This window comes from Lepidochelys olivacea (genome assembly GCF_965140295.1).
Source record: "Lepidochelys olivacea isolate rLepOli2 genome assembly, chromosome: 6".
Lineage (NCBI taxonomy): Eukaryota > Metazoa > Chordata > Testudines > Cheloniidae > Lepidochelys > Lepidochelys olivacea.
Window position 1 is genome coordinate 70,909,247 of NC_140416.1, and position 14,120 is coordinate 70,923,366.

Here is a 14,120-nt window from a genome sequence, read left to right on the forward strand (position 1 = left end):
TGCCCCAATGGTACCACTTATAAAGAAAAATGGAAAAATATGAATCTGTGTGGATCTTAAAAGACATAATGGAGCAGTTGTGAGAGAAAAATATATCCTCCCAACATCCAAAGACTTCCTCCCCAAAGTGAAAGAAGCTATAGTATACTCCAAACTGGACGCCTCCAGCAGATTCTGGCAAATTCCATTAGCCAAAGAAAATGTTAAACTGACTAAGTTGTGAACACTCTTACAAGAGACATCACTCAGTTAGACAACTGCCAGGTCTAGAAACTGGTCACTATGTTCATGTCAAACTGAATGGAGAAAAAGGGTGGACCACTCCAGCTGTCAGAAAGAAAAGGAATTCAGTGCCCAGATCAGACATGACAGAGAGTTCAACAGAAACCATCGACATCCGCAGCATGTTCCGTCAGAAAGAACCACCAATAAATGACAGGTTTCAGAGTAACAGCCGTGTCAGTCTGTATCCGCAAAAAGAACAGGAGGACTTGTGGCACCTTAGAGGCTAACCAATTTATTAGAGCATAAGCTTTCGTGGGCTACAGCTCACTTCATGGGATGCATAGACTGGAACATAGCAAGAAGATAGATCTATATCTACACACAGAGAAGGTGGAAGTTGCCATGCAAACTGTAAGAGGCTAATTACTTAAGATGGGCTATTATCTGCAGGAGAAAAAAACTTTTTAACTTTTTGAAATGACTCTACAGAAGGCCGATGCTGAACGAGAAGACCCCAGGACTCCAGCCTGACCACAGCCAGGCGCTGCCACCACGAACGGACAGTCAGATGGCCAAGCGTTATGCACTACGGCTGTGTCATTAGAAAAACAGTATGACGCAGAGGCCGTTAGCTGACCGAGCGCACGGAACTTCAGCAGCAGCCGGCTCCTGTAAACACTGTCAAGGGTTGGGGCGCAGACCTGAGGGCGGGGGAGGTACACGTGGGATGTGAAAAATTGAATAGTATTGCGAGGTTTAGCCACTAGGTGGCGCTGTGCGCGACGTACCCTGTTTGAACCACCCTCAGCATGCCTGGCCGAGCTTTAAAAGGGCCTGATGACGACATATCTGGGGTCACAACCACGCTCTGCGACTATCCATGTCCGGTACAGGAGCCGCACCAACCACATACCCACCTCATGCCAGCAAAGGAACGTCAACACTTCCGCCTCGGTAACCCTCACGGCCAATCGTTTCACCCCTCCAGAGCCTCTCCTCCGCCACGTGACTCGCACGATGGCTTCGTTCTCAGCGGCGTTCCTCTGGCGCATGCGCTGTAAGTTTCAGTCTCTGTCAGCCGGTTAATCGGCTAGCCTTTTTTCTGCGCATGCTCTGAGCGGCCGCCCTCTTCCCCCCTCCGCACTCTATTGCGCATGCGTTGAACTCCATCGCCCTGTTTGGTGCATGCGCTGAGGGAGGCTGCCCGTGCGCTCCACCTTGCTCTAGCTCCGCCTTCGTTACTACCGGGACCGGCGGCTGTGATGGCGGCCTGGCCGGGTTCGCTCCATTCGGTGCTGCTGTTGCTGGTGGCGTCGGTGCTGCCCGGCGGCTCGTGGGGCTCAGAGGCGGCCGGGGCGGGGGAGTCCCCGGGCGGGCCGGGCCCCGGGGAGCGGTTTAAAATCGAGGGCCGGGCGGTGGTGCCCGGGGTGAAGCCGCAGGACTGGATCGCGGCGGCCCGGGTGCTGGTGGACGGGGAGGAGCACGTCGGCTTCCTCAAGTGAGCGGCGGAGGGGCTCGGGGAGAGGCCGGGCCGGGGGTGGGCAGTCGCCGCGTGCCGGGGTCAGCAGGGCCGTTAGACCCCGCCGGGCGGATCGCCCCTCCCGGGGTCTCTGCTGCCCACTCCCTAGACTGGCAGCGGGTGACGGACGGGAGCCCCCCGCACACAGAGCTGCGTCGCAGCCCTTCGCGGCGAGGGGGCGATCTGGGGAGCGGGGGCTGGGCTGACGCTCGCCCGGCTCCTGCCGCAAACGCCCTTCCCCGTCACGGGCCGCCTTACGCCTCCGCACGCCTTACACTTGGCCGGCCTCCGGGGGCTGAGCGCGCCCTGCCGAGCCGCCCTGCTGTCACGCCCCGCTGGGCCTGTTGATGCTTTGGCGGCCTGGCCCGCGGCTGTGCCCCTCGCTCCTACTTGCCCCCTGGGTTGATGGTGTAGGGTTCGTTATGATCGGTGGGTGGCTGGCGTTCTTAACCCCCTTCCCTTACTCATGGCAGGAAAAACCCACAGAATTATGGGCAGAACCAGACCACATTTCTCACTTGCCCAGCCTTCCCAGTGGCCCACGAGGTTAGGCAGCTTGTGCAGGCAAAGGGAGCTGCCTTCCACAGATGTTGTAACATAGGAATCAAAAACCGTGTAGGACAAGTAGTTCAGTCACAGTTGCAAAGCTTCCACCAATTTATTTCTGGGAACCTGATTGTGATGTCATCAGTGATTCCATCATAGCTTTTTTTTTTTGTAAACTCTGATAGTATCTATTGAAATTTATAGGCTACTCTTTAATGTCCCTGAATGACAACGATCAGGTGACATCACATGCTCAGTGGTTTGAGCATTGGCCTGCTAAACCTGGGTTTGTGAGTTCAATCCCTGAGTGGGCCTTTAGGGATCTGGGGCAAAAATTGGGGATTGGTCCTGCTTTGAGCAGGGGGTTAGATTAGATGACCTCCTGAGGTCCCTTCCAACCCTGAGATTCTATGTATAAATCATCTTAAAAAACTGTCAGTTCTAATAGTCTCTTGTATATTGAAGCGTGATGAATCTTTATTTTATTTCCTCAGGACAGATGGAAGTTTTGTGGTTCATGATATACCTTCTGGATCTTACGTAGTAGAAGTTATATCCCCAGCTTATAGGTTTGAACCAGTTCGAGTGGACATAACTTCAAAAGGCAAAATGAGGTGAGCCCTTCAGATTATTTCTGCATTGATCCATTGAAACAAATTGAATCTGCCTGCTAGTGCAGTATTAGTGTTGCTTGAACTCACTGTAGTTCGGACAGGGTTGGTACTTTCATTTTAGACCTTAAGTTTCAATTGTTTATATCTTTTTTTCAAAAAAAGAAAAGGAATACTTGTGGCACCTTAGAAACTAACCAATTTATTTGAGCATAAGCTTTCGTGAGCTACAGCTCACTTCATCGGATGCATACTGTGGAAACTGCAGAAGACATTATATACACAGAGACCATGAAACAATACCTCCTCCCACCCCACTCTCCTGCTGGTAATAGCTTATCTAAAGTGATCACTCTCCTTACAATGTGTATGATAATCAAGTTGGGCCATTTCCAGCACAAATCCAGGTTTTCTCACCCCCCCCCCCCACACACACACACACAAACTCACTCTCCTGCTGGTAATAGCTTATCCAAAGTGACCACTCTCCTTACAATGTGTATGAAAATCAAAGTGGGCCATTTCCAGCACAAATCCAGGTTCTCTCTCACACACACACCCCGCCACACACACACAGACTCGCTCTCCTGCTGGTAATAGCTCATCCAAACTGACCACTCTCCTTACAATGTGTATGATAATCAAGGTGGGCCATTTCCAGCATAAATCCAAGTTTAACCAGAAGGTCTGGGGAGGGGTTTAGGAAAATACAAGGGGAAATAGGCTACCTTGCAGAATGACTTAGCCACTCCCAGTCTCTATTTAAGCCTAAATTAATAGTATCCAATTTGCAAATGAATTCCAATTCAGCAGTTTCTCGCTGGAGTCTGGATTTGAAGTTTTTTTGTTTTAAGATAGCGACCTTCATGTCTGTAATTGCGTGACCAGAGAGATTGAAGTGTTCTCTGACTGGTTTATGAATGTTATAATTCTTGACATCTGATTTGTGTCCATTTATTCTTTTACGTAGAGACTGTCCAGTTTGCCCAATGTACATGGCAGAGGGGCATTGCTGGCACATGATGGCATATATCACATTGGTGGATGTGCAGGTGAACGAGCCTCTGATAGTGTGGCTGATGTTATTAGGCCCTATGATGGTATCCCCTGAATAGATATGTGGGCACAGTTGGCAACGGACTTTGTTGCAAGGATAGGTTCCTGGGTTAGTGGTTCTGTTGTGTGGTATGTGGTTGTTGGTGAGTATTTGCTTCAGGTTGGGGGGCTGTCTGTAGGCAAGGACTGGCCTGTCTCCCAAGATTTTTGAGAGCGTTGGGTCATCCTTCAGGATAGGTTGTAGATCCTTAATAATGCGTTGGAGGGGTTTTAGTTGGGGGCTGAAGGTGACGGCTAGTGGCGTTCTGTTATTTTCTTTGTTAGGCCTGTCCTGTAGTAGGTGATTTCTGGGAACTCTTCTGGCTCTATCAATCTGTTTCTTCACTTCCGCAGGTGGGTATTGTAGTTGTAAGAATGCTTGATAGAGATCTTGTAGGTGTTTGTATCTGTCTGAGGGGTTGGAGCAAATGTGGTTGTATCGCAGAGCTTGGCTGTAGACGATGGATCGTGTGGTGTGGTCAGGGTGAAAGCTGGAGGCATGTAGGTAGGAATAGCGGTCAGTAGGTTTCTGGTATAGGGTGATGTTTATGTGACCATTGTTTATTAGCACTGTAGTGTCCAGGAAGTGGATCTTTTGTGTGGACTGGACCAGGCTGAGGTTGATGGTGGGATGGTAACATTTTTACGGCTGAATTAGAACAACGCTTCCTCAGCTCTCGTCCCCTAACGCCCCTACTCTACTTGCGCTATATTGATGACATCTTCATCATCTGGACCCATGGAAAAGAAGCCCTTGAGGAATTCCACCATGATTTCAACAATTTCCATCCCACCATCAACCTCAGCCCGTTGCCAACTGTGCCCACATATCTATTCAGGGGACACCATCACAGGGCCTAATAACATCAGCCACACTATCAGAGGCTCGTTCACCTGCACATCCACCAATGTGATATATGCCATCATGTGCCAGCAATGCCCCTCTGCAGAGGGTGAGAAAACCTGGATTTGTGCTGGAAATGGCCCAACTTGATTATCATACACATTGTAAGGAGAGTGGTCACTTTAGATAAGCTATTACCAGCAGGAGAGTGGGGTGGGAGGAGGTATTGTTTCATGGTCTCTGTGTATATAATGTCTTCTGCAGTTTCCACAGTATGCATTCGATGAAGTGAGCTGTAGCTCATGAAAGCTCATGCTCAAATAAATTGGTTAGTCTCTAAGGTGCCACAAGTACTCCTTTTCTTTTTGTGAATACAGACTAACATGGCTGTTACTCTGAAACCTTTTTTCAAAAGTTATTTATAGATGGAAATTTAGTTTCAAAAGTTTAGCTTTATTTTGATTTTTTTTTCCCTATTCTCGCAACTTTAATATGAGTGAATGGAAAAGATTTGGAAGAGTTTTGTTTCCTTTCACCACTTCAATAATTTATTGGGTTGATAGCAGGCAATGTAAAATAAAATCTTCCCCTAAAATCTCTACCTCCTTTCTTTTTTGAGAGGCTTCCAGTGGTCTCCTGAGATTCTTTTCTTTACATTTTTAGTATGTGTCCCCTTTCTGTCTTGCTTGGTTACTTTCTGTCTGAGTCAGGAAGACGGTCTCCATCTCTCTGTCCCTGGAATCTCTCTGTGCTGTTTTGTTCATTCTCCTTCAGTTAGTCTAAAGTAGTTATTTGAAGAACGCACATCCTTATTCCAGGAGTGGAGCAGGTTGCTGTGTTAGTATGGAGAATGAAGGACCATACGTGTTCCTAAATTCTGAAGTGCTCTTATTAGACCATGGCACAGATTCCTGTACTGTTTGTCTATGCTTTCCTCATCCGCAGCAACTTTAGTTGCGTCCTTTGTTTGTGTTCGTTACAGTAGGGCATCTTAGTGCACACTAAGGCTTTGTCTACGCTGGCAAGTGAAAGGCAAAACTTTTTATCATTCAGAGGTGTTGGAAAAAACAGCCTCCCAAAAGACAAAAGTTTTGTCCACCACAAGCGCTGGTGGGAACGGCGCTTTGTTGGCAGGAGAGCTTGCGCCTGCCAACAAACAGCAGCTTCACTGCTCACCCTTTGGCAGCACGGCTGTACCGGCACAGCCATGTCGCTAAAAGCTGCGTAGTGTAGACATAACCTAATATACAACTCTACATTATTGTACACTATTCAGCACATAGTACAAAGGAATAGCTGTCCTGTCCAATAAGAGGGATTTATTTGAACTAGTAAGATGAAATAAAAATGTTTAAATTGTACTTTTTCTTTAATTTCTATACGTATGTAGCAACTTTAACTTGACACGTTAAGTGATCATACAATGGCAAATCCTGTTATAAGTGATAAGCACAAGAGGCGGAATAAAGGTGCCTATGGGAACTGTAATACTTATTTTTCTGGTTCTGAAAAATTAACATTTCAAATTGAATATTGCATTAACCGAGTCTTTGCATTTAATTACATATATCATAATGTTGTCTGTCTTATTTGAAAGCTTAAACCTACAAGCTCATTAGATGTCTCATCCTATTAACAACCATGACATACTTTAAATTTTTAAAAGTAAAATATTTTTAAAAAGGAATCCCAGGTTGAGGTGGGACTGATTGTTTGTCAGACATAATTAGAATCTTTGGTACTCAGAGAGAGGCTTGGGTGCAAGTGGCTCTTTTAACGTGCCTCCTTTAGCTCTTTGCATTATATGATATAAATATAAATATTTCCCCATCATACTGTTTCATTTACTATAGTACTATACATTTATATTTAAACAATGAATTCACCCTACTGTGTCTCTTTTGGGTAATGTTGATTGCTAATTTGGCTCTTGAACTTTTGAGGTCTGAGTATCACTGAATTAGATTGTTCCAGTATTTGTTCCTGTCGAATGCCAGACTTGAAAATGAGCTTTGGTGAATGTAATGCACTTGTTTTCCGGCATGGGGGGGTTAAGCAGACACTTCAGAAATTGTTAACATTATAATCCATATTTAACCTGACTATGATATTCAGTACCCAGAAGAATGTGTTCTCCCAGTTATACTTAACAAACCAAGTTTACCAGTTAGCTGGTTACTGAGATCTCCATAACTGTATTGAAGAAGACCTTGGAGTCACAGCTGAATTTTTTTTCTAAAGCTTTAATCAAATTGTCTCATGGTAAAGTTAGCTGACTAATCTTTTCTGACCAGCATTAATAAATTAACACACATAGTTCTTCATCAACCACTTCCCAACAAATGGCTCTACTGTTTCTGATCTTCTGTTTTGTTTTCTTACCTGTCCACTTTAAATTTATACATTCTACCATAATTGATAGTCTGGAAAAATATTAAGAGGGGATATTATTAGTGGATGGGATGATGGGTACTGCTTAAAGAGTAACATTTGGACAAATGTTTTCCATGGTTCACACTTCCATGTAGCAGCTTGTTAAGTTTGTAGTCTTGTAACAAGCTTTGACCAGAGGGAATATTATAAAGGACTTGTCAAGTTAGAGGAAAGGGTTTTAAAAATGCTTTAAAAATACTTATTTTTTCACTAGAGCAAGATATGTGAATTACATCAAAACGTCAGAAGTAGTCAGGCTGCCATACCCGCTTCAGATGAAATCTTCTGGACCCCCTTCTTACTTCATAAAGAGAGAGTCTTGGGGATGGACAGACTTTCTAATGAACCCAATGGTATGTATAGATGCAGCACACAAATCTATTTGCTGCTGATTTGAGATTTTTACCTTAAAGCTTTTTAATAGCGGATTTAGGGTAGCATCCATCCATAGCAGTTAGAACGCCAAGCAAAGAAAAAAATTAATTCTTGGTACTTGTGAAATAGAGAAAATACACAATCAGTTTGGAAATCTCAGTAAAATAAACTTGTTTTTCATATATATTGTCCATAGAATAAGAGGCATTACTAGAGATGAATGGTTACACCAGCTGAAGAGCAATTGCAGGTTTATGGTAGTTGAAAAATGCTTATTACTGATAATTGGATGAACCCAGTGGGGTGGTTGCAACATTGACTTAAAGGGTCACACTCTCAGCCAGCAGCAAGATTCTTTCGCTGCTTTTTTCATTAATAAGAGCAGGCATTGCAGCATTAAGCATAACGGTAATTGCAAATAACCAATACAGATTATGAGTTTTCATAGTAAAAATATTAATCTCCTGTTGGATCAAGCTATCTGCTGTTTTCCCAGTTCAAATCATGAAAGCGTTATTTCTTTATTTTATACTTTTTAAATTAGAATATAAGTGAGCATATTAAAATCTAACATGCAGAGAACAAAACCACAATCTAGGGGGAAATCACAGGCAAATACATGAAAATATGATGCATCCTAAACATCCTGAAGCATTCATTTTTGTATTAAAATATGTTAAAGGAATGCTATGGCTCTCTAGGTACTAAGCTTTACTTTGTCTTGGACAATGTTATAGTTGTAAATGTGATTGTTTAAAAAACAAGGCTATCAAATTAAAATAGTCTTCAAATCAGAAGAACCAAAATGCACACTACTCCTTTTAATGTCAGTCCCAAATGTAAACAAAGCTGTGTATGTGCACTATGCTTAGGTTCTATCTTAATAGAGCTTTAAAAGAGTTAAGACTTGGAACAGTCTAAGATGGGGAAACACTAAAGCGCAAGCTGTGGATCTGCATCCATTGCAAAGCACATGTAACTGCAATATAAAATTTTGTAGAACTAATTTGGTGACTAAATAGTGCCTTGTTCTGAAGGTCATGAACAAAAATATTAACAAACTAACTGTTTATGCTCAGATGAATTAGGACCAATCTACAGTAGAGGTTTAACTGTGTCTGGCTCAATTAAGGGCACCTCTGTCCAATGATAGTTAAACTTCTACTGTAGACTGGTCCTAATACGTCTGAGCATGCACAGTTATTGTATGTTAATGTTTTTGTTTAAGACTTTCAGTACAAGTTTCAAAACAAGACACTATATATGTATAGTGTGTGTATGTATGTATAAATAAATCAATCTTTAGGGTATTTTGTTATATCCTGGGTTAATCATGGATAGTGTATCAGGAAAATGGACAAATCCCAACCAAAATCCTTCTAGATATTTTTAATGTCCTAGAGAGTTCCCATGCTTTAGCAGAATAGGAGGGTATTCAGAGAAATAAAAGACACACCCCATCACACACATGTTCCTGCTTTTCCTCTTCAAGGCATGTTGACTAGATTTAAAATTGAGGTAGGTAGTACTGTCTTGATTACTTTTAGGCCTGCAGATCTTTTCATAGGCAGAGTTCTTACTGAATTATGACAAACAGAACCGGGCAAAAGATGTGCTTCCAGTGTTTCAGGAATCCACTTCTCTCTTAAAATCAGTCTCTAAAGAATCTGAGAGCTCAACCACTTTGATATAGTTGGCATGCACTCTAACCTTGCTCTCTAAATTTTATTTAAATTCTTTGCAGTCCTGCTGAGAATCCTTAGTTATGTATCTCTCTAGTGACCCATAATGTGGCAGTGTACGTATCAGTACATCCGATTCTGTGACTATCCTAAAACACTGAAATAACTTTTCAGGAAAATGAAGTCTTCTATTTGCTACAGAACTGCTGATGGGAATGAGCTGAGATTCCCTGAAACTCCATTTTGTTGGGTTGATCTACCATGGAACAGGTCACAGATCCTAATGACACCTTTTCTAGGAGGTGATGTGTTCTAAAAATTGACATGTTTCTCTCCTACTTGTTTGTCTTACCTTTTTACAGTCTCTCAACTACAGTCTGTTTATTATGCAACTTTTCACCTATGTTAAAAACTTCATACCAAATGTGCACACATCCCAAAAACGGTGTAAGTAGGATCTGAGTTGACATACATCCATCTCTTGGGCTTCCTTTTCAAGTGTATCTGAAAGATTAATCTGATAGAATTTTGGGGAAAAAACTATAATTTCATTTGTTTTTTTTTCCCTTTCAATAAATGACAGGGTTTTTTTTGTAGCCTCCTCTTCTCCACACACCCATCCTACTGGAACTTCCCCGTGATCAGTTGCCTTTAAAATTCATGATGGTTTTGTTGCCCTCCACACTCCTAGAGTGCATTGCTTTATTGTAGCAATCAGGGTTGAAGGCTTTAACAATATTCCATTTGAAACATTCCATTCTCTGCCAATGAATCACCAAATTCAGAATTTAAACTGAAGTCTCCTACTTGGCATCTTATAGAATGACTAGGTTACTGAGCCAAATCTTCAGTAGTTTTGGAATATGGATTTCCAGCTAAGATTGAATTTTCCCTCTCAGGTGTTCAATGTCAGATGTCTTCCTGCTTACTGAAGTCTTTCTTAAAATACTTCAAACAATGACTCAGACTAAGGAAATGTTCTTTGAATTTCTCTCTTCTGTTTAGGTTATGATGATGGTTCTTCCATTACTGATATTTGTATTGCTGCCTAAAGTTGTCAACACCAGTGATCCTGACATGAGACGAGTAAGTATGCTCAGTATGAGTGGATATCAAAAACATGAGTGGATTTCAAATTTGCAGCAAACAATGGTGATGAGATATTAAATTACAAAAAACAAACACAGTATAAACTGAAAGTTGCCTTATGGGACGCACTAATAGACAGCTGTATTCATTCAGTGAAAACTGAGGCCATGTCTACACTTATGGGAGATCAATGCGGCTGCGATCAATTTAGCAGGTCTAGTGAAGACCTGCAAAATCAATCGCAGAGCACTCCCCGGTTGAATAAGGTAAGTTGACGGGAGAGCATCTCCCATTGACGTAGCGTGGTGTAGACACCGTAGTAAGTCGACCTAAGCTACGTTGACTCCAGCTACGTTATTTATGTAGCTGGAGTAGCGTAACATAGGTCGACTTACCCCAGTAGTTTAGACAAGGCCTGAGTTGCAAATACCGTTATTCGGTTCTAGTATCAGTTCTATAAGCCTGCACTTGGGTCAGAACACAGAGTTTAATTTAATTATGCACAGCTATGAATTGTATTATGGTCTGATATTTTCCAGACCTTCTGCAAAAATCAATTAATGCCCAAATCTCTCTCCACCTAGTTCTCTTGTAAATCTTCTAATTTTTATTCTTCACTGTTAAAATCAAGCATTGAAGACCCAACAGGGCTTGCTTTTGTATACTATTTATAGACTCCTCTGGGTGTGTTGTGGGGCATAAGACTTCGTGTTCTCTTCCCCTCCTGTGCCACCACAAAAAATGTATGGTTTACTGGTGTCTATTCCTGGTGTCAGAGGTGTTTTGATATGGAACCTTAATGTAGCCACTTATTTTTAAATGATCCTAATTTATTGTCCTTTTACCATGCAAAATGCCAAATAGCGGAAAGCTAGGACAAAATGGAGATTCAAGGTGTTTACGAAATCTTTTCTACTATCTAGAAATGTTCATTGTCTGTCTTTGGGTGGCTGCTTCTTTTGGGATTCAGTTGGTTCCAACTCCTCTTTCTCAGAAACCACTGTCTTCAGTAGTACTTTGCAGGTGTCCAGACCTCTTTAAAGTGATATCTATTAAAAGCAAAAATCAGAAGAAGGTGTGTAATGCCTCTGGTTTAACTTTGAGAGAAGCTAAAACTTGAAAGTAGACCAACTACCTATGAAATGCTGTTGAAGTAGGTTAAATCGTAGAGTCTGTTTTAGAAAAAAGCCAAAACAGCCAAAAAAAAACAAAAAAACCCCTGTTGTTCTTTATGAAGTGCATGCACTCATCCACTGCTGAGGACAGACAAGCTGCCCTCATCTTTTAGTTTTTATTAATTGGGTAATTTGGCTTTGTAATAAAAAATTCAAAGTTGAAAGTCTCAGTGACTATCAAGATTCTATCTTGGAGGAATGGGAAAGTGTTAAAATCTAAGAGCTAGAATAAAATGGAAAATGACATTGCCTTAGTGGCTATGTATTAAACCCTGCAGTATAAACCTAAAACTCATTCACTTATGAAAAAGGAGCTTTTACTGCACTCTTCAACTGCTTGTTTTTTTTCTTTGGGTGATCAGCATATTGATATCTAATATATAAAGCTAAGGTAATAGTTGTGCTCTTGTAGAAGTATTTAAATATAGGAATAATATCAACAGGCTACCCAGCTAACTTTTGGCTTGTTCTTACTTGAAAAATACTTGAAATTATAAAACAATTCTGAATGTTTGTATTGCCTTTCTGTCCCTCATGTTAAGGGCTGGTATAATAAAAATATAACTAAAAAGTTACAGCATTTTGGAAAAGTAATTGAACTTTTATTAATAAAATACTTTATTTCCTTTTGTAAAAGAAGATAACTTGTTTATTTTTCAAAATGAAAGAATATTTATGCTAAATTGTCTAAAGCTAGGTTAAGCATGGATGGATAGATGTCCTCACATTTAAGATCCTTTTCTGCACATGGAAAAGGAAGATATTAAGGCAGTGGATCAGAGCTGTAAACTAGCTATTCAGTAATTGATAGCTATGTAAGAAATTCTAAAAATTTCTGCTAGATGTGCAATAAATACTAGGTTTTCAAACCTTTGGGCCAAATCTGCAAAACTTAAAAATATGTAAAGTCCAGAAGAGGACATTGATCTTAAAATCTAAAGATCTTAAATCTTAAGACAAGTCTAAATAGTATTGTGCAGAGGATCAGTGTATCTTAGCTACAGTTAGCTTTGAAAAATTGATAGTTTTTATATAACAAGTATCTGCCCTGTAAGACTACTTGAGACATGGTTGCCTGGGCTATACTGAGTGCTTTTATTTGTCTTTGTTTGTTTTTAAGTTTCTTTGTGTAGTTTGGGGTTTGGCTGCGGTTGCACAAATACATTATCTTTATAGTGATGTGCTCACTAGAGAACTAGTGCATAGCAACATGATCGAGGAAATTGCAAAGCTACTTAATGTGCCAGTTCAACTGATGTTACAGAAACAGCCTTAAATAGTCAACAGTTTACACTTAGATTGTCTGATTTTTGTGTGCAGGAAATGGAGCAGTCAATGAATATGCTAAATTCCAACCACGAACTGCCCGATGTCTCTGAGTTCATGACAAGACTTTTCTCTTCAAAATCTTCCAGCAAGTCTGGCAGTGGGAGCAGTAAAGCAGGGAAAAGTGGTGCTGGAAAAAGGAGGTAGTTGTTGCTTCCTCCTGCGCCTGAGTTTGCACAGCTGTTTTTGTGTGGTATCATCTATGTGGGTCTTGGAAGTTCAAAACACCAATACTGTAAACTTGATCCAACATGAAAATTGATCTGCTACAACTGTTGTATGTGATGTGGCTTTTTAGCCTATTTAAGCTGTTTTGTACTTGGCAGTAAGCAGAGGAGGACGTGGCTTAAATCTTGTATGTGTATAAGGTCAATATTGATGATACTAAATTAACTATATTGCTCTGTAGAAAATGACATTAAAATAATTAAATTATATGATGTGCTATACATTAATGAATAAGTTTTAATCCCTAGACAAAATCTCACTATATGTAACAACAACTTTTGGTTTCAAAGAAAGAGTTCTATTTTTAAAAATGAGCTTAGTGTTTTTCTATCCTTCTCTTCTATCCACTTCTCAAGTGCATAAAGTTTCTCCCTTTGATGAAATTGAGTCATTTGAGTTTACTGAGGAAAGAACTGGCTCTGCCAGCTAGAAGTATTTGAACTGAATATACTATGTATTTGAGTTACTTTATTTTGTATGTACATTTGCTGGCTGCCAAAATCCTATTTAATAAGGTTCGTTTGAGTGGAATAGTAGTTCATGGGTTTTTCCGTTTCATTTTACTTATCTAGCAGCTGCCACAAAACTCCAGCACAAGAGCAGGCAAGCATCCTTTTCCAAAACTGCTCATGACCTCCATCAAGTTACTTATGGATCTCCAATAACCATACAGTAAGAGGAATGCAGCTCAGGTCCTTTCGCTTACACTAACCACACTGAATGCCTAGTCTCTGAAACATACTTGATTCTTTCCAGTTCTCTGACTGTATTTGCTACTAGTCTGTCTAGGAGTCAGACTTGAAGCCAAACACAGGGCAAATAATTTTACAAGTAGCTAGGTTGACTCCCACTTATATCAACTTTTAAAACTGTTTATAACAAACTCCATAATAGAACTTGATTGCATTACAAGGTAAATGGAACTGCATGTGGTCGTTTATTGGCAACACTACTCTTTTTCATCCTGACTTG

General features: G+C 41.2%; 1 protein-coding gene across 1 annotated transcript; it reads left to right on the top strand.

The window, feature by feature from the left end:
- The first annotated feature begins 1,382 nt into the window (after nt 1-1,382).
- Nucleotides 1,383-13,369, top strand: EMC7 (ER membrane protein complex subunit 7). The gene is made up of 5 exons (XM_084631720.1): nt 1,383-1,723; nt 2,785-2,904; nt 7,488-7,626; nt 10,336-10,416; nt 12,915-13,369. Exons 1-5 carry the CDS (start codon nt 1,488-1,490, stop codon nt 13,065-13,067), a joined length of 729 nt encoding a protein of 242 aa, XP_084487846.1. The 5' UTR covers nt 1,383-1,487; the 3' UTR covers nt 13,068-13,369.
- Nucleotides 13,370-14,120: the final 751 nt, after the last annotated feature.

What these genes read in the sequence shown, in the direction of transcription:
- EMC7 (XM_084631720.1), top strand. Translation starts at nt 1,488, where the DNA reads ATGGCGGCCTGGCCGGGTTCGCTCCATTCGGTGCTGCTGTTGCTGGTG. An exon ending in GAGCACGTCGGCTTCCTCAA is followed by an intron (nt 1,724 to 2,784) that starts GTGAGCGGCGGA and finishes TTATTTCCTCAG; the next exon opens with GACAGATGGAAGTTTTGTGG. An exon ending in GTGATCCTGACATGAGACGA is followed by an intron (nt 10,417 to 12,914) that starts GTAAGTATGCTC and finishes TTTTGTGTGCAG; the next exon opens with GAAATGGAGCAGTCAATGAA.